Below are 20,253 nucleotides of genomic sequence, written 5' to 3'. Positions count from 1 at the left end.
AGATATTTCAAAAAAGATCTTTAAAAAGATATTTAAAAATCACAATTATGTGGTAAAAATTAATCAGTAAGAAAAAAACAAATTATGAGAGGAAGAATTCACTTTTATAAAGTAATATATATATATATATATATATATATATATATATATATATATATATATACTTTAAAACATAGCATCAAGAAAATGTGTCAATTATAAGTTTCAATTTATTATAATTATAAACTAAAAGAAATACTACAAATAAAAATCATGGCTATGAAAAAATATCTAAAAAAAAGATGAAAAATCACAATTATAAAATACAACATCATAATCAAGAGACAATTCTAATTTAAAAGTAATTAAAAAATAATTGTGAAATACAAGTATTTCATTTAGGAGTAACAAATGGGATTAAAAATCCTAATTGTTATTTTTGACAAATTATTAAATAAAAAGTAATCATGACAATTATAAGATAAAAAGTTGGAAATATAAAACAAATATGAATTATCACGAAACAAAAAAAACATAGTAACGAGATTACAAGTGTAATAAATTTATTAAACAAAAAACTTTCATTATGAAATGAAAATACATTATAAGTAGAATAAAAAAAATCTTATCTTAAATAAAGCAATAATATCACAATTATTTCATGATTAAAAAAATCTAATCATAAACATTTTTTAAAAATTATGAAAAGAAATAGAATTGGCAACAAAATAAAATCAAAAATCCTAATTATGAGACTAGTAATTATAAACTTGGAATTTCTTTTAAATTTTTTGCTATGGGTCCATTTGTGTCTTTAATAAGGTATCTAACAAACTAACTATATTCAAGATAAACAAAGACAAATGTTGGTATGAAAGCTATAATAAAAAAAACAAAAGTAAAAACGTAATTATAAGAATTATTATCAAATAATGTGTTGTACTTTAGAGATTTAGAGTTACAATTAGGACAGAACATCACAAGTATAATTTTCTTTTTAGGTTTATTCATGGAAATGGGCTTGTGAGAGATTGTTATTTTCTTTTTGCGCCCTAATAAAACCGTTGATAAGCAAAATGTTGTCTTGGCAACATGCTGCGCCGAATCAGATAAAGGAAAATATTTTCCTCGGCCTCCAGGAGGCGGTGTCGAGTAGAGGTTAGTTGCGTTTAGCGCTGACAACTGATGACGCGAAGCAAAGTGGAACGTTATTGGTCATTCTGATTGTGAGGACATTTCTTATTGGTCTAATCTGTTACCCCGCCAGTATTATCTAAAATCAGCGCCATAATTAAACGACACTTAACTCTAGCTTACTGTAGTTTTTTTGTTTTTTTATTTTCTCAAACAAGTTTTAATAAATAAGGATGAAGTCAGCTTTTTAAGAAAGTGTTTTCTACGTCCATTAGTCATCTAACGGAGTGGACCTTTGATCGTTTCGTGGAGCTAACTCGGAGCCGATGCGGTCGGAGCGGGAGGTTAGCAGCCAGCTTTAGCTACGGGGACCCCGGTGTTTCCGCCCTTCACCTGCAGCTCACAGCTTCACTTCGCCGGGCTCAGCAACTATGAGCTACCCGGTGAACCTCCAGGCCCTGCCCGGTGAAGTCCTTCAGGACGTTTTTACTCCAGAAAACATGAGAGGAAGGTGGGTTTGTTGCGTTTTAGGAGCTAACCGCTAATTGAACTGTTTTATGGCTACAACAACCACTCTAGCAGAGCTGATTAAATGTTAGGGCCAAGCTTCATGACGTCAGTGTTTACAAATATTTACTCAAAGCAGAGACAAAGTTGCACGTCAGCTATTTCACCTAAACACTTCCTCCGGGTTTGTGCATTATTCTTATAAACGAATAATTTGAACATATTTAGCACAAGAGGACTGGGAAGGTCAGAACCAACAGAGTTTGGACCCAACAGATTTAAATGTTCTGAAAACTTTGCAGCTTAGGTTTTGTGGAGACATTATTTTTAGCTTATTGTACAGATTGAGTCGCTGTATATTAATTTGCTGCAAAGAACTAAATATTTAAAAATTAAACTGATAGAAAATTGGCTGTTTTTCAGTTCTAATGATGAAATATGATGTTATAAATATTAAAGTAACTCACTATACAAAACAAGCTAAATAAATAAATAGGAGTTACAAACAGTAAGGGGTCTAAACTAAAGTCTTAGTTATGAGACAAACTCATAATTCTGGCATAAAAAAAGTCATCATTTTAAAGTTAGCAGTCAGATTGGAGGTTCAAAAGTCTCAAGGTTATAATTGGGACCAAAAAGTTGTTTGATTGCAGATCTTCTTCTGAGATGTTTCTCCAAGTATCAGAAGGAACAGCTTGATGTTGTGAGAAATAGGAGTGAAGATACTTTCGTCTCCTCCAGAATTGGTCCGATGACAGTGGCCAGAAACCTTGAGTGAGGCAGCCATATTGTTAGCAGACTTGTCTAAAATCTCTTCTCGTAAGGCCCAAAGGAAAGCCACTAGGTCTCGATGCTTTTTGTGAAACATTCAACAGGAAAAGTGGATAAAACGTGTTTTACTGAAGTTCCAGATAAGACTGAAAAAAGGGCGGAGTTGGGAAAACAACGATTTGCGTCGTTTTCAGGAAATGAGGCGATTTTAGAAGCTGCAAAGAATATTAAACTGAAAAACTATTCCTGCTCTCTTTGGAATAATAAAATCAATGACACATGAAGTCTTGTTTCTCTGGAGCAGACATGTTACTGGTTTATCTCATGGATTTTAGACATTTGTACTGTTCCTAAATGTTGTTGTATTGTAACTAATGTTGTCATTAGTTCAGCTCAGATTGATTAAAGTGAAACACCAAAATAATGCTAGAGGTGACATAGAACCAGACGATGGTCCGTTCACGTTCTTCTCTGAGCCTGATCTGTTGTGTCTGTCTGGTCTGATGATCTCTGCTTCCTGTTTCCAACCAGCTGCTCATTGTTTTCTTTCCTCTGTTCTGCAGAAGGTCCGCAAGCTCCCTCACTCAGCTGACTTTCCCTAAATCCCGCTCGGCTCTGTGGGATGGCAGCCCCGCAGGAGAGAAGCTCTGCCTCCAGCTCTGCTCCCACAGGTAAACACCTTCCTGTCCGACACCAAATCTGCATCTAACCTTCTGCTGCTTTGCTGAATCTACGGTGGCCCACATGAGGCTGAGATTTGATTGGCTGATTCGTTATGGATGCTCTGCTTTAAGATAAACTTTTCATCAGCATCCAACCTAAAATCTGACTTTAACTCTGCTTAGAAGTCATTACTTCGAGTTAAAACACTGGATTCTAAATAATTATACTCAAGTTCATGTAGTTCCAACACTGCCTGATAAACAAATGCTCTTGTACTTTTTTTATTTGAAAAATAAGACAGTATTAGGATGGAGCGGAATCCTGGTCTAATATTAGATCACACTGATTGAACATTCTCATCGATACGTACAGAAACAAATGATTAAATGTGTGATCTGTTTTAGACTTAGAGAGGAAAATGTTTCAGCGGGGTTGAAAGATGGATGCGTCTGGAAGTGAGCAGCTGTACTGTCGGCTGCTCGGGTTGACCGGCACAGGGGAAGCAGGAAAATGGCTTAGGAGGAAGATGGAGCGGGTAGTGGCAACACATGGAGCATATGTAACTCTATGCGTTACATTAACGCTCAGCTTGGACTCCTGCTTACTTGCACTGCTTTACTTGCACAATGATCACCTGCACTGTTGTATTGCTCTTGCATCTTATACTGCTCTATATTTACTCTCACTCACTTAAAACTGTGCACTTATATTTATATTATATTGTAGATATGTTTATACTGTTTAATTTGTATTGTATTGCACCGACTACGCCAAAACAAATTCCTTGTATGTCCAAAAACGTACTTGGCAATAAAGCTTTTCTGATTCTGATTCTGATTCTGATTCTGATATACTGGAACAATAAAGTCACCAGAAGCTCACACAATATATCCTGAATGAACTTGATGTCCTGCCGAGGAAGACTCTAACGCTGTCACTGACATCATAGTTTGTATGTTCGGAGACGACGAGCGTTTCCTGGTTCTGTATGACAGGACACGTGTTGGAAGGCTGCAGGTTCTGTTAGGTTGGTTTGTATTCAGACATCAGTGTAGATTTAAAGGAGCTTCAGTATTCTGCATGTTGTAGATGCGCTCCTACTCCAACTGGTCAGCTGACCTCTTCAGCTGGTGATTGATCTGAGGAGGCCTGTTTTTGGCACGTCTGGTCTGTTCACAGAACAACATCTCAACTTTAAAGGACAGAGTTAGCGTTCTGTTGTCTTCTGTGTGTTAACTTCGTCTCCCTCTGCAGGAAACCTCAGATTGTTCTCCTGGAGAAAGCTCTTCGCCTGGCGCAGCGTCACGCCCGTCATTGTAACAAGTCCCGCCTCCAGTGTTTCTTCCTGGGATCGCTCTCTGTTAATGAAGGTCAAAGTCTACCTCCATCCTGAAGAATTCATTCATTTATTATCTGCTCGATGTTCTGAATCCTGCTGTGTGTCCTCCAGATGAGGAGGGGATCACTGTGACCCTGGACCGCTTCGATCCAGGTCGGGATCAAGCCGGGACCACAGACCGGGTCCCGTCCGCTCTTCTTCCTGGAGACGTGCAGGTTCCCTGTTTGTTCTCTCCTCAGTCTGAGACGACGCCTGATTCTGTGGTCCAATCAGAGGCTGAGCTCCATCATTGCTTCAAGGTGACTGATTCCTTGTTGCTTGTTTCTTTTAGAGTGATAGAAGCAGCCAGATGTTGGATGGTAAAACGATTGTTTTGGGGTTTCAGGCGTTGCAGCAGTTTGTGAGCAGCAGACAGACTCTGGATCTGTCTCAGCTGCTGAAGATCAGAGCTCAGGTGGTCTGCTCCCAGAGGTCAGACGCCGCAGCGTTCAGCCTCAGCTGGTCAGCCGTCTGTCCCTCTGTTGGGGTGGACGTTCAGCCGGTCCGACCCGTCCCCATCATCCCCACCGCCCTGCTGAGGTCACTGACCAGCATCGGGCGACCGGCGCAGCACGCTGGTCGACAGAGGGGGTGAGATGCTGCCGACTTTACTCTGAGACCTTCTCTGATGGATCCTGTTTACTTTTTACTGAGGTGTTTGTGTTGCTCGCAGGTTTCTGACAATGGATCAGACCAGGAAACTGGTTCTTCTGCTGGAGTCGGATCCTAAAGCCTCCAGCCTGCCTCTTGTTGGGCTGTAAGTTCATACGTGTTTTTATGTCCTGTGTTTAGGATCAACTGAACTAAATACAAACTCTGACTCTGGTTTTTCTTTCTTTCTTGTCTCAGTTGGCTGAGTGGAGTCACGCACATCTACAACCCTCAGGTGTGGGCCAGGAGTCTGAGGTTCATGTTTGGCGCCGCCCTGCAGGACAGGTGAGTTTGAGTGGCACAATCAAGTCTAGAGTTTCTGGGTTTTGAAGGCTCTAACTATCCTGTCTCTGTTCGGTTTCAGGGTTCTGTCTGAGATTGGCTGTTTCCTCCTTGTCCTGTTCGGTTCCACTCACAGAGCACCTCAGTTCTTCCAGTGTCGAGAGTCTCGACCAGGATCAGGACCTCAGCTGGACTTCCAGCTGCTGACTGCCTCCCAGTCTGTCACACTTTACCAGGTAACAACTTGTACTGTGTTTCTGTGCCTAATGGATGAAGAGTTCTGGGTAAAAATGTGGACTTGTCAGCAGGTTGCGCCGGTGGACGGTCGGGCTCTGCGGTGCGAGTTGGATTCAGATGATCGCAGCCGACAGGTGGAAGTCTTCAGAGCAGCTCAGAGCTCCTTCAACAGGTCAGAAAATTCATTTTTGCACAAATGATTGGATAAAAGAGAGGAACTTTGAGACTAAAGTTCATGTGTGATCCTGTCCTCAGGACGTCGCCTCCAGCTGCAGGTCCGTCCGTTAGCGACCAGGACTCTGGAGTCGAGGATGACGACTTTTCTCCTCGACCGTCTCCGAGCCCGCATCCTCCAGCTCCACAGGTCAGACATCAACCCAGTCGCCTCTTTGGCTTCTGTTCATGCAAACCTTGGCTTAGATTTGTATTCAACCCTCTTTAATCTGACGCCACCAAATAAAATCCAGTTTGGCCATTTTTCCTCTAGAAGTCCAGTAATTGGATAATACAGTCCAACTGTGTGTGACTTACTCTGAGCATTAACCCAGAAACACACATAACAAGTCAGGTTCTCATACCAGAACACCACCTTATCAGAAGAACCCCTTACTGTGGTCCAGCTCTTGTTGCGTCACCTTTAGGTGAACCCGACTTGGTCTCTTGACCCGTGGTTCACACCATCCAGAAGAATTAGACAGAAATAAAATATTAGAAGTTGATCAAGCTTCTGTGATTCAGCCGTGCCTTTTTCTCGGTTCTGTGTCCTGTTTGTCAGTTGGACTGTCTCTTTATCTGAGTAGACGTTCACACAGCTCTGGTTAAGCTTCAGGAGGAGAACGCATCACCTCTGACCTCGTTGTGTTAGACATTCACTTAGAGAAATGGAACCGGTTATTTTCCGCCTCGTTCCTTAAGATCAGAGAGATGATGAACCATCACTGGATGAGAGAGTTGACTTACTGGAGCGCCGACCCGTTCAGGGTCAGAACATTTTACTCTCGCTGTTAAAGAAAGCAGTTTGCATTTCAGTTTTTAGGAAATGGATCATTTTTTAAAGTTGGTTGTTTTTAGTGATGTCATTCACTTTAAAGGACTTCTCGACATATAATGGTGGGATTGATTTTAAAGGTGAGGTTTGATTGTAGCTCCGCCTTCCTCAGGTAAACACTGATGTCTGTTTCAGGCTCGCAGAGTTCAGCCGTCTGTTCCTGAACTCTCACTGCTGATTGACAGCAGCTTTTCCTCCAATCACAGCGGGGGCCAGGACTCTGGCTCCGCCCACAGGCTTCCTCCAGCCAACAGGAAGTCAGCTTCTCCCACTAGCTTCAGTTCGACCTCCTCATCGGCCCCCAAACCTGCCCTTGTTGCTTCTCACCTCCACAGCACCCCACACTCCAACCTCCAGCAGCCCTGCTCCTGCTGCTCCACCCACACTTACAACTGCACCTCCATTTTCCCCTCCCCAGCACTCCTACCTGCTGCTGCTTCTCACTTCCATCAACAAACTCAATTCAGCCTCCAATCTGCACCTCCCTCTTCCTCAAGCTGCAGCTCTGCACCTCCTCCTTCATATTCCCATCAGAAAACTTCACCGCCTCTCGCCTCCTTTCGTTGCTACGCTCCCAAACGCCCATCCACTCCTCCTCCCTCCTCTCAACAGCAGACTCCTACTCCTTTTAGCCCTCATTCTGCTCCTCTTCCTTTCACCAAACGACCATCAACTCCTCCTATACCTCCTGCCTCCTGTCATCAGCGAACTCCTTCTAACCGTCATTCTGCTCCTTTTTCTCCTCCTTCCAGCCGCAGTTCTGCTCCTTTTCCATCCTCTCAAAAACAAACGCTTCCCCTTTCCACCCATCACCCTGCTCCTCCTCCTTTCTGCTCCAATAAGCAGACTCTTCCTCCTTCCAGCCTTCAGTCTATCTGTCCTTCTTCACTCCAGCGAACTCCAGCTCCTTCCAGCTCCCATCAGCACACTCCAACTCCCTGTAGCCCTCAGCCTTCTCCTCCTCTCTCATCATTTCTTCAGAGTGCATTTCCTCCTTCCAGCAGCCATCCATCCTCTCCTCCTCCTCTTCCTCCTTGTTCCTCTCATCAACCTGTTCTTCAGCCTCTTTCATCAGATCTCCATAACTACCCTCCTTTTACTCCTGTTTCTACAAATCCCAACACACCTGCTCCCCTCCACCCTCCTCCTCATCCCTGCAGCCATGCTCCTCCTGCTCCCTCGTGGTACGGAGACTCCCCGTCTCCTCACCCGTCCCATTCACCAGGAGACGCCGTCTCTCCTTGGCTCCTGCGTCCTCCATGTGGGAATCACTGCTGTGAGAAAGTGGGAGGAGTCCTAACATCTGACACCTACCAGCTCCTGCTGCATCAGGACCACCAGCTGCGCCTCCTGCAGGCCCAGGTAACAACTGCAGTGTGCCTCTCACCTGTTGGAGAAGCTTTACAGTCTTATTTGCCGAGATTGTTTTTTTTTTTAATTTATCTAACTATTCCCAGATAGCAAAAGGTGCTTAATAAGAGATTCTGTACAGAATTTGATCTAGGTGAAGCTAAAACTAGGCCACTTGAGGAGTTCTGGGCTGAGCATATTTCAACAAATCTATTTCAACGTGCAGAAACAGATTTTAATGATGGATTGAATCAGGAAAATGGAAAGGAGATCATGCACTAAATTTAAACCTGAACAGGACAGCCTCGGAAATGACTGAATAAAAACAAAGAAACTGAAGCTAGTTGTTTGTGGCGTTTCCAAGAGGTTCTGGTTGGTGGTTTTCAGATGTCTTCGATGTTGCTCTGCAGGTCCAGATGCTGCTGGAGGCCCAGGGAAAGCTCCAGTCCTCCAGCCAGCCGGTCGAAACTCAGACGTCCAAGACCACAGCCAGCATCGCCGTGGAAACCGGTGAGAACGTTTTCTCCATGCAGCTCTGATGGAGTCGCTCACCTCTACGTGTTTCCTCATCCTAACCGTCTGCTGTTTTCAGGTGCCAGTCTGTTCTGGGGACAAAATCCTGACCAGCCCATTCTTCATGAGGAGAAGGAACCTTCACCATCCTCCCTGAAACCCAAGCCCTCCCCCAGATCCCCCCCTTCGTCTTCCTCCAGCACCTCCACCTCAACACATGACCTGTTGGAGCACAAACCTGAGGAAGGAGACCTCACACCTCAGGCAGCATTCTGCTCCTCATCTGACCCACACAGGTGAGACCCAACACCTGAGCTGAGTTTGACCCAACATTCCCACCTGAAGTTTCTAGCGTGATTTTTTTCACTAGAGAAACTAATCCTTCTGCCACTGGTTAAACCACGGTAAGCCAGTGGTAGTTTCTATAGACTATAGAATCCTTGTGTGGATTTAGTTTAGCTTCACTTGATACTGGAGAGAAGACCAGAAATTAAGGCTCCAGTCTGTTGTGTTAAAGAAGAAGCTGTCGAGAGGTCCTGCGTCCGGCGTGAAACGCGTCCAAAGCGGCAGACGCCACAGTTGGGAAATCTGAACTTTTGGAGGCTGACGCGCAGAGAAGCTCATCTTTGTAACATAGTGACATATTTTATCATGAGACGGAAGGACCGTTTTACTATTTACACATCAGCGGAGCGCTATATTTAATAAGATCCCTAACCAGCTCATTACACATAAAATCAGCTGTTCAGATGCACAAACATTTCCCTCAAAACAGTACCACCATGACCATGAAAGGCGTTGTTGGTTCTGACATTTATTGACGGTCCTTAACCGTGAACCAGCGTCTGCAGGAGGAGGGAGCAGGTGATCGGACTGTCTGCCTCGGATCAATCTGGAGGAAGTCCTGCTGTATCCGCGGAGCACGAATATTCAATCTAAAACAAACTTTACCGCAGTCAAAAAAACGCAGTTATGCTCTTCAAAGTCCACGTGCCTATAACTGTCTTTATTATTGCCATGGCTGAGACACAAACCTCCTCATAAAATTGGAACTTCTTCAGGCAAACTGGAGCTTCACCAGTCCAGACAGCAGCGTCTCTCCTCGCTGCTTCTCCTGCCACCCCCCTCCTGAGTGGATCGGAGCCACAGCGCCTAAAACGAGCCAGTGAGGAAGGGGCATTATTGTCGTGGTTTGCCCGTCCTGCCATTATTCAGCAAATAAAGCCAAGCCACTCTATCATTGCATCTGCCATTGAACACAAGAGACCGGCAAAGGAAAATAACCACGGGTAGCTCCTCCACACGCACATGTGTCCGCACTTTGCTCATACGCGTCTAGAGCGTTTTTCACAGGCGTCTAGAGCGTCTGACTTCAAAGTGCACACGCGTCTAACCTAAGGCGTTTGACGCCTTTTTGGTGTGAACGCACCATTAGAGATGAGGAGGTCTATCATCCGGTTGGAGCTGCTCCTCTTTCGCATTGAAAAAAGTTGGTTTAAGTGCTTCCAGCTTTTCATCATGATGCTTCCTGGAGGCCTCTTCTTCAAAGGGTTCCTAAGTAGATCTTTCCAGATGGAGACCACTTGGCAGACCCAGAACCTTAGAGTATTTACAGTTGGGCTCAAAAGCAGTCATGCTATTGGTGGATTCAGATAGCCTTCTAATTACTTTCATTCAGCCAAGAAGTTTATTTTTGACTGGAAATGACCCCAAAGATAAGATGATGTCTTCCTTCTTTGAAAGACAAAAAGAAGCATTTCTCAGTTTTCTTTGCTTCACACCTGCCATCAATCATAGTGAATCTGATTGTAAATAAAGTTCTGCTGTCTTTGTTGGATTTTCCTCACGTTTCCACATTAGCATCCTCCAGCTGAAGCCAGAGTTTGTACAGAAGTTACATAGGATTATAATGATCTCATTGTTTAAAGGTATCAGTCAGGAGAAGGACACAAAATTTAAAGCAACATTAGTCAGGTTCCATGAATCAAAAGGTGCTTCAACAAAGCTTTGGCTGGGATCAGTGGGAAGAGGGGCGTCTGGGTTTCCCTCCTGGACCAAACAGTGTTGAATGCACGGATATGAAAATTTGGACCGATATTGATGTCCAATATTAACATTGCTGTTATGGCCGATATATTTACTTCCTTCCCCTTTCAGCAACCACACCGCTGACACTGCTTCTCTGCTTCAGTTCAACACCCCACAACCCTGCGCTGCATCAGTGTCACATCCCCCCCTCCCCGCCAGAAACAGCAGCAAGATCTGCCCAGTTTTACTTAAAGGGCCAGTACCAAAACTAATGCTGATATATCTGCCCCCCCCTTGTTAAAATGTAAACTGAATGCGTTCTTTTTGTGCTTGTTCTGTTCAGTATCAGTGGTCTGCAGAGTCCGGTTCTGGGAGAAAGTGCCAGCATGTACGAACCTCCAGAAGGAAAGCAGAGCTTCTACCAGAACCTGATGGTAACTCCATGCTTATGATCTGTAAATAAATACCACGGTGATCAGAAACATGGAGATCAGAAGAGCGTTAGGACTCTGTTTATTTCAGTTAGGGATGAGATTAACCAGCTGTTGGGAGACAGGGCAGGAAATATTCTCTTCTCTTTCACATTTCTTCTGTTTTCTTTAGGAGATTGTGTAAAAACTGGGCAAAGTGCAAACTGTTGCATCCATTTCCACAGGTTTTGTTCACTTGATGTTGGTTCAAGGTTTCCTCTCAGGAACAAACAGGTCGCTTTAATTCAGTCTTCTTCCTGCTCAGACTCAACTCAACAGCCGTTTGCAGGAGTCGGGCAGCAAACAGGAAGCCGAGGAGGATTGCAGAAGGAAGAGTCTGTCTGTGTCGGACCACTCCCAGTTATCCCAGTCTTCCCAGCAATCCTCTTCCTCATCCAAGAGGAAGCAGGATCAGAAGAAAAAGGAAAAGGGCAGTCCGGAAGCAGACACTGTGATCCGAGCCACTCTGCGGCGGCTGCAGCAGCTCGGAGTCACTGTGGATGCAGAAAATCTGACAGAATCGGACAAAGATCGGATCAAAGCTGTGGAGACGGCCAGGTACTGAGCTCGCCTGGACAGAGTTCTGTTTGATTTGACCTTTATGAAACTTTATTTGCTCTCTGGTTGTGTTCTGTGTTCTGTCAGCACCTTGGCAAGCATCAACCCGGCGGCGGTCGTCTCCAGACTGAGCGTCTCCGAGCCGACGGTCAGCGCTCTGTTTCCCGGAGGCAGCGTGGATCTGAGTCTGGAGGCCAATGCCATCGCCCTGCGTTACCTCAGCCAATCACAGCTCAGCCGGCTGTCTCTGGGAGGCCACGCCCCACAAAGCATCCCTGTCCCCTCCTCCTCCAGCGAGTCCCTTCTGTCGCCTAGCAACATGTCTTTAGCCACTAGGAAGTACATGAGGAGGTATGGCCTGATCGAGGAAGATGGTGAGGATGAGGAAGAGCAGGAGGAGGTCAGAGGTCAGGAGGTTCTTCAGCCGCTGACCGAAGCTTTGAACACCAAGCTCCTCCCACAGAGTCAGCTGATCCGGGAACTGCGGCCAAAAATGCAGCTTTTAGCCAGAAACGGCAAACCGGACTCTGAGGACAAGGAGAACTGTTCTGACAGGAGGCCTCCGATAGTCCGAACGATCAGCCGACAGCCGGAGGGATCGGTGGGAAATATCCTGGACCTGAGCCGCCTGAGGCAGCTGCCCAAACTCTTCTAGTGGCCCAAAGAACCAAAACACCAACAGAACCTCAGCCGAGTCAAGGGACCAGAACAAAACACTTTGATACACATGAACTTTTGAGGTTTTTAACGTCGAGGTTCTGGTTTCAATGGACCAGAACCAAGTTTTATTGGTAATGTTTGTGTTTTTTATTTGATTGTCTTCCCTGGTTTTCATGTGAAACATCTTCTGCACTTTTTTAATATTTATGTTTTCACAATAAAAATTATTTGAAATTTTTGAGAAATTGTTGCTTGATGTTTGATTAAAGAAAACTTCGAGCCGCAGGTCTTTAAGAAACTGTGAAAACGTTTTTAGAAAGAAAGGAACCAGTTTTCAAATATCTACATTTTACATTTAAATTAATAGATTTTTATTTGTTTTACTGGTTTATTTTTATCAAATCTTTATTAAAAATAAGACACAAAACAACTTAATGGGACACACCGCAACAAAAAAGAACAATTTAACTTAAAGCTCAAAATACGAAACGATGTGAAGAGAAAATATTACTAGAAGTTTCCCTTCTTAAAGTAAATATTAATATATTGGAACAATAACTGGGCTATTATATAACATTTTAGCGCCTCCTTAAATAGAAAATAAATATATTTGGTTCTGGTTTTCTTTAACTAATTATCTTTAAATGAATATTTGATGAATTTATTTTTATTTATTTTGTCCATAAAGCTGCAGACGTTAATAATCAAAGATGGTTTCTTTTAATCAGTAAAATCATAGGAGTTTCCTCGGATAAACTGAGTTTTACTACATGTTAATGTGTGTTTTCTGATTAATGCATCATGTGATAAACTGTTAAATCAGCAGAAAGTAAATCGAGCATCTGCTAAATGTCGCCATTACTCCACCAGGGGTCGCTGCAGGAAACCTGATGGTTGCTACAGCCTCCTTCTCTGGTTCCATCTCAGATCTTAAATCATTTCTCCTCCTTCTGCAGGTAAAGAGCTTTAAGTCACATGTTCAAAAGAAACTTGAAACATGTTCAGGGTCTGTCTGCAGATGAGATGTTACTTTCCATCCAAACTCACAGAAACATCCGATGCTGAAAAAGGTTTTCTGCAAAATGAGCAAAAACATCAAATCTTTGGGAAGAAAGTTGATTTAAGTTTACTAACGTTGCTCTTTGGTTTTTAAATCATGAGTTGTCTTGATTTGGAGTTTGGTTTAAATCTGAAATCACAAAACTAAAATATGTCTGAGTGAGCCAAGATCCTCTAAACTAGCGATCTATTTACTGGACGTAAAAAATGTCAACCATCGGATTTTTTACATTTTAATAACATTTAAAATAAAATTTTTCCCTTAAAATATTTTCTTTTCCACATTACTAATACATTTATTTTGGGAAGTTTAAGTGACTTTTCTTCTTGAAGCAAAGATTTGACTTTAGTTTTATAAATTCTTTTGAAAAATTGCAAATTATGCAGTTGCATCAAAATATTTCAGAAGTACATTTTAAGCAATTCTTTCAATTCAGTTCAGTAATTCAACATTCTGATTTATTGAGTTTTTATTTTATTCAAAAACAACATGTTCTGAATTTAAAGCGTAAATAAAACGTATGCAGCTGGAAACAATTAAAGTTTAATAAACTGTTTTCTCTTAAAGGAAACTTTAGGCTTTGCTTCTCCCTTTTTTTAAACCTAGTTTTTACTATAAAGACTTTTAGTAAATTTAGGGGACTGAACTGTTCAATTGTTAGGATTAATTGGAATGTATGTACCTGACTGTTGTGAAGAGCCTTGAGACAACATGTGTTGTGAATTGGCGCTATATAAATAAACTGAATTGAATTGAATTAAATTTGCTTTTACTAATTCCTTTAAAGCACTCAGTCACCCTTATGTGACATAAGAGTGTCCATCAGTGCACTTGGCACCAGGACACCCTAGGCAGGAGGTCGATGATCAACTTTGTTGTCGTATCATCAGACCTTCGGCCGCATGTTTTGGACACTCGGGTGAATAGAGGGGATGACCTGTTCACTGATCACCACCTGGTGGTGAGTTGGATCCGCTGGAGGAGGAGAAAGCCGGACAGACTTGGCAGGCCCAACACATAGTGAGGGTCTGCTGGGAACGTCTGGCGGAGCCCTTGGCCAGGGATGTATTCAACTCTCACCTCCGGGTGAGCTTCGACCAGATCCCGGGGGATGTTGGAGACATAGAGTCCGAGTGGACCATGTTCTCCGCGTCTATTGTCGAGGCTGCTTCCTGTAACTGTGGCCGTAAGGTCTGCGGTGCCTGTTGCAACAGCGATCCCCGAACCTGGTTGTGGAAACCGGCAGTAAGAGATGCTGCCAAGCTGAAGAAGGAGTCCTATCAGCTTTGGTTGGCTTCTGGGACTCCTGAGGTGGCTGACGGGTACTGTGAGGCCAAGTGTGCCGTGGCAGAGGCAAAAACTCGGGCCTGGGAAGAATTCGGTGAGGCCATAGAGAAGGACTACCGGTTGGCCTCGAAGCAATTCTGGCAAACCGTCCGGCGCCTCAGGAGTGGGAAGTAGTGCTTCACCAACACTATTTACAGTGTTGGTGGAAGAAGTACTTCGAGGATCTCCTTAATCCTGCCGTCACGCATTCCCTGGTGAAGCAGAGACTAGGGACTCGGGGTTGGACTCCTTCATCACCCAGGCTGAAGTCACCGAGGTGGTTAAAAAGCTCCGCGGTGGCAAGGCTTCAGGGGTGGATGCGATCCGCCCTGAGTACCTCAAGTCTCTGGATGTTGTGGGGCTGTCATGGTTGACACGCCTCTTCAACATTGCGTGGCGGTCGGGGACAGTGCCTCTGGACTGGCAGACTGGGGTGGTGGTCCCCCTTCATAAGAAGGGTGACCGGAGGTTGTGTTCCAACTACAGGGGGAACACACTCCTCAGCCTCCCTGGTAAGGCCTACGCCAGGGTATTGGAGTGGAGAGTCCGGCCAATAGTTGAACCTCGGCTTCAGGAGGAGCAGTGTGGTTTTCGTCCCGGCCGTGGAACACTGGACCAGCTCTATACCGTCCACAGGGTACTCGAGGGTTCATGGGAGTTTGCCCAACCGGTCCACATGTGTTTTGTGGACCTGGAGAAGGAATTCAACTGTGTCCCTCGTGATGCCCTGTGGGGGGTGCTCCAGGAGTATGGAGTTGGGTGCGCTTTATTTGGGGCCGTCTGGTCTCTGTACAACCGGAGCAGGAGTTTGGTCCGCATTGCCGGCACGAAGTCGAACATGTTCCTGGTGCATGTTGGACTCCAGCAGGGCTGCCCTTTGTCTAGCCGCAGCTAAGGGCCAAAGGGGGTCCGGTTTGGGGACCAGTGGATTTCTTCTTTTCTTTTTGCAGATGACGTGGTCCTGCTGGCTCCCTCTAGCCGGGACCTACAGCATGCGCTGGGGCGATGTGCAGTCGAGTGTGAAGCGGCTGGGTTGAGGGTCAGCCCCTCCAAGTCCAAGACCATGGTTCTATATATACATATATATACACGGCCTTGTCAAAAAAAAGTCACCACCTGGATTTAACTAAGTAAATAGGTACAAGCCTTCCATTGGATAATTACTGCTTGTTCCAGCTGGCAACAAGTTATTTAACCCCAACTGGTGCAATGAGTTGTTTCTCATTTCTTAAAACACCATGTGGAAAGACACATTCTGCGGTCGTGGAAAAGATGTCAGTCTGTTTCAGAAGGGTCAAATCATTGGCATGTATCAAGCAGAGAAAACATCTAAGGAGATTGCAGAAACTACCAAAACTAGGTTAAGAACTGTCCAAGGCATTATTAAACCTGGAAGGATAGTGGGGACCCACAGTCTTCGAGGAAGAAATTTGGCTGGAAAATAATCCTGATCGATCGTGATCGGTGATCACTTAAACGTTTTGTGAAATCAAATCAAAGAAAAACAACAGTAGAACTCCGGGCTTTGTTTAATAGTGAAAGTAAGAGCCTTTCCACGCTCACAATGCGAAGGGAACTCAAGGGATTGGGACTGAACAGCTGTGTAGCCTTAAGAAAACCATTAATCAGTGAGGCTAACTGGAAAAAAGGCTTCAATTTGCTAGGAAGCATAAAGATTGGACTCTAGAGCAATGGAAGAAGGTCATATAGTCTGATGAGTCCAGATTTACCCTGTTCCAGAGTGATGGGTGCATCCCGGTAAGAAAAGAGGCAGGATAACTGATGGCCCCATCATGCCTAGTGGCTACTGTACCAGCCTGTAGGGGCAGTGCTATGATCTGGGGTTGCTGCAGTTGGTCAGGTCTGGGTTCAGCAACAGTATGTGTTCAAAGAATGAGGTCAGCTGACTACCTGAATATACTGAATGACCAGATTATTCCATCAATAGATTTTTTCTTCCCTGATGGTACGGGCATATTCCAAGATGACAATGCCAGGATTCATCGGGCTCCACTTGTGAAAGACTGGTTCAGGGAGCATGAGACATCATTCTGACGCATGGATTGGCCACCACAGAGTCCAGACCTTAACCCCATTGAGAATCTTTGGGATATGCTGGAGAAGGTTTTGTGCAGCAGTCAGACTCTACCATCATCAATGCAAGATGTTGGTGAAAAATCAATGCATCACCGGGTGGAAATTAATCTGGTGACATTGCAGAAGCTTATTGAAACACTGCCACAGCGAATGGAGCCATAATCAAAGCTAAAGGCGGTCCAACGAAATATTAGAGTGTGTGACCTTTTTTTTTTGGTGGCAACTTTTTTTTTGGCCATGCAGTGTACATATAGGTGGCTCGGGCATCTATACCAGATGCCTCCTGGACGCCTCCCCTGGGAGGTGTTCCAGGCACGTCCCATCGGGAGGAGGCCCAGGACATGCTGGAGGGACTATGTCTCTCGGCTGGCCTGGGAACACCTTAGGCTCCCCCCGGAGGAGCTAGAGGAGGTGTTTGGGTGTCTCTGCTGAGTCTGCTGCCCCTACGACCCAGTTTCGCATGAAGCGGAAGCCACGTACGAGCACTCAGTCACATATCATGTTTAAATGTAAATTAATACAATTTTTAGTCAAACATTTTGTTAAAAAGTGAAACTGGGATAACATTCCAACAAGTTAACAAAATGTCAAGAGAAATTCTGATATATCTAAGACATTTCCAAAGAAAACTTGCTGCTGTGAGGATGTTTGAATCCTCCCAGCCCAGCCACTCTGATGCGGTGTAGCACCTCCTGCAGGTGAATCACCTGCTCCTCCCAGGACTGGCTATACACTACATCATCCAGATATGCTGCAGAAAATACTGACACATCTCTCAGTACATGATCCATTAAACGTTGAAATGTTGCTGGTGCACCCTGAAGCCCATATAGCATGACTTTAAATTGGTACATACCAAAAGGAGTTTTGAAGGCGGTCACCTCTCTTGCCTCCGGTGCCAAAGCCACTTCCCAGTATCCTTTACACAGATCCAGCGTTGTAATGTAGCTTGCTGAACCGACTTTCTCCAATAGGTCATCAACCCTGGGTATCGGGTACAGATCAAAGTTGGACATAGCATTTAAATATCTGAAATCAATACAGAATCTGAGAGAGCCATCTTTCTTTGGTACCACCACAACTGGGCTGCACCACTCACTACTTGACTCCTCAATTATTCCCAAATCCAACATCAGCTTTATTTCTTTTTCCAGCACTGGCACCAAGCGTTCAGGTATTCGATAGCTCTTTTGATGGCTAGGTGAATCTTCTTTCACCCGAATCTTGTGTTGAACCAGTGATGTGAATCCTGGAAGTTCTCAAAAAAGCTGAGGATCCAAAAGAGGATTTATGTTGCTCTGCTCAATAGGGGACAAATGAGAAAGGTCAACTGAAGCACCCTCTGATGTGCTAGTTGGAAAGAATTTCTCATTCACCACCTCATCCTTAACTGCACGCACAAATAACTCCTGGTGCACAAGCTCCTGTCGACTGTGAAACTCTTTCAACAGGTTGACATGAAATGTCTGATATTTCTTAGCTCTTTCTGGCATGTGCAGTTCATAAACAACTTTACTCACTTGTTTGGTGATCTCATATGGTCCATGCCATTTTGTCAGCAGCTTGTTATCGCTGGTAGGAAGTAGTAACAGTACCTTCTGCCCTGGAAGGAAGACCCTATCTCTGGCCTTCTGATCATACCAGGTCTTTTGATGTTGTGGAGCGGCCTTTATGTTGTCCTGTGCAAATGATGCCATTTCCTCCAGTCTCTCCCTCATGTTGATGACATATGCTGCAATGTTTTCACCCTCTTGTTTGGGGTCTTCCCAGCAGTCCTTCCGCAGATAAAGTGGGCCTCTCACTTGGCGCCCATACAATAGTTCAAAGGGTGAGAAGCCTGTGGAAACCTGCAGAACCTCCCGGTAAGCAAATAGCAGGTAAGGTAGCCATTGGTCCCAGTCGGCCCTTGTGTCAGAGACAAACTTGCGCAGCATATTTTTTGGAGTCTGGTTATATCTTTCCACTAGCCCATCCGTTTGGGGGTGATACGGGGTGGTCTTAAGTCCCTTAATCACTAACAACTTGTACACCTGCTTCAATAATTTGGACAAAAAGTTTGTCCCACAATCTGTAAGAATTTCTCTTGGTATTCCTACTCTAGAGAAAAGCTGTAGGAGACAGTTAGCAACATGGCAGGCTTTAATGGATCTAAGTGGAAAAGCCTCTGGGTACCGTGTAGCGTAATCACATATTACCAATATGCAACGATAACCTGTAGAGCTCCTTTCTAATGGACCCACGATGTCCATGCCTAGCCTTTCAAAAGGCGTCTCAATGATTGGCAGTGGTTGTAGCTGAGCTCAGGCTACTCCTTTGCCTGAAGTTAACTGACACTTTTCACAGGAACTACAAAATTTAGAAATCTGAGTATACATTCCTGGCCAAACAAAATAGCTGCTGATCCTACTCAGTGTCTTGTGAAAAGCCATATGACTTGTCCAGGGAACTGAATGCCCCAGCTCCATCACTTTGTGCCTGAACTGTTGTGGGAGGGCTGAAGCTTCACACTTTCCTTTTTTCTGGTACAAGATGCCTCCTTTAATCGTGTAAACAGCTTCTTCCAGAAAGTTTACGTGGCCCTGATGTGTTCCCTCCATCCCTGTCACCTTTTCAAACCAGGGTTTTAGAGTAGGATCATCCCTCTGAAGTGCCCCTAAATCTGAGGGAATGTCAAACTCAAATAGGTTATTTAGCTTAGACAACAGTGCTGTCCCCTGATCATCCAACCCTTTGAACTTATCTCTTCTTTTCTGAGCTCTAGACGTCTTAGTCTTTCCCACCTCTGCTTCCAGAAACTCCCCAAAGAAGGGCAGCTCTTCCAGTCCTGTTTTTGCACTTTGTGCTCTTGTGACTACATGACAGGGTTCCAATGATTCTGCTGGTATCATTTTAAACTTAACTGAGCTCTGGGTGTCTCTGTCAGTGAACACTTGGTCTGACTGATGTATAAGGTCAAATAGAGTGGGGATATCATTCCCAAGTATAACTGAATATGGCAATGAGGGGACTACCGCTACCTGTTACAGGTACGTCTGACCTCCCACTGTCAAATAAACCTCAGCTGTAGGGTAAACATGTTCATCTCCATGCACATACCTTATTTTAGACCCCACCCCACTTAACTTTTCTTCTGAGATCAAGCTAGCGTGCACTAGAGACTGGAAGCACCCAGAGTCAAGCAAAGCTTCTTCCTTTTGCCCATTAACTAGAACAGGAACAGTGCAAACTTTCTTTTCTACCATCTCTGTGGCTGGTCTTGGAACTGCACACAAAAGAGATGGCTCTGATTTCAGGGCAGGGCAAAAGTGTTGTGTATGGTCAAAGTTATTACAATTATAACATCTTATATCTTGGACTGATGACTTGGGAAATGACTTTTTAACATGGTGAGGTCTTTGGGAAGGAAGCTGCCATGAACTAGAAACATTTCTAGCCTGAACTTGACCAGACCCCTGTTCACCCCCAGTGGACTTACCTGGTTGGGCATAGTGGGTCTCCCGGCCAAAATAGGTTCTCTTGCTCCCCTTCCTGGCTGATGTGA

General features: G+C 44.4%; 1 protein-coding gene across 2 annotated transcripts; it reads left to right on the top strand.

The window, feature by feature from the left end:
- Positions 1–1,211: 1,211 nt before the first annotated feature.
- On the top strand, positions 1,212–12,474 carry stil (STIL centriolar assembly protein). Of its 2 annotated transcripts, none has more exons than XM_047373773.1 (16): positions 1,212–1,624; positions 2,955–3,062; positions 4,309–4,424; positions 4,505–4,692; positions 4,779–5,023; positions 5,106–5,189; positions 5,282–5,368; positions 5,448–5,601; positions 5,671–5,774; positions 5,858–5,966; positions 6,786–8,012; positions 8,411–8,510; positions 8,593–8,809; positions 10,885–10,975; positions 11,277–11,569; positions 11,657–12,474. In XM_047373773.1, the coding sequence occupies exons 1-16, from the start codon at positions 1,545–1,547 to the stop codon at positions 12,222–12,224; spliced, it is 3,771 nt and encodes a 1,256-aa protein (XP_047229729.1). In that variant the 5' UTR covers positions 1,212–1,544; the 3' UTR covers positions 12,225–12,474. The 2 variants fall into 2 exon arrangements, with proteins under 2 accessions (XP_047229729.1, XP_047229730.1); XM_047373774.1 differs by having other exon boundaries at positions 1,213–1,624; positions 5,674–5,774.
- Positions 12,475–20,253: the final 7,779 nt, after the last annotated feature.

The sequence above is a fragment of the Girardinichthys multiradiatus genome, chromosome 9 (genome assembly GCF_021462225.1).
Source record: "Girardinichthys multiradiatus isolate DD_20200921_A chromosome 9, DD_fGirMul_XY1, whole genome shotgun sequence".
In the NCBI taxonomy this organism is placed as follows: domain Eukaryota; kingdom Metazoa; phylum Chordata; class Actinopteri; order Cyprinodontiformes; family Goodeidae; genus Girardinichthys; species Girardinichthys multiradiatus.
This window is presented reverse-complemented; position numbering and strand designations above follow the sequence as displayed.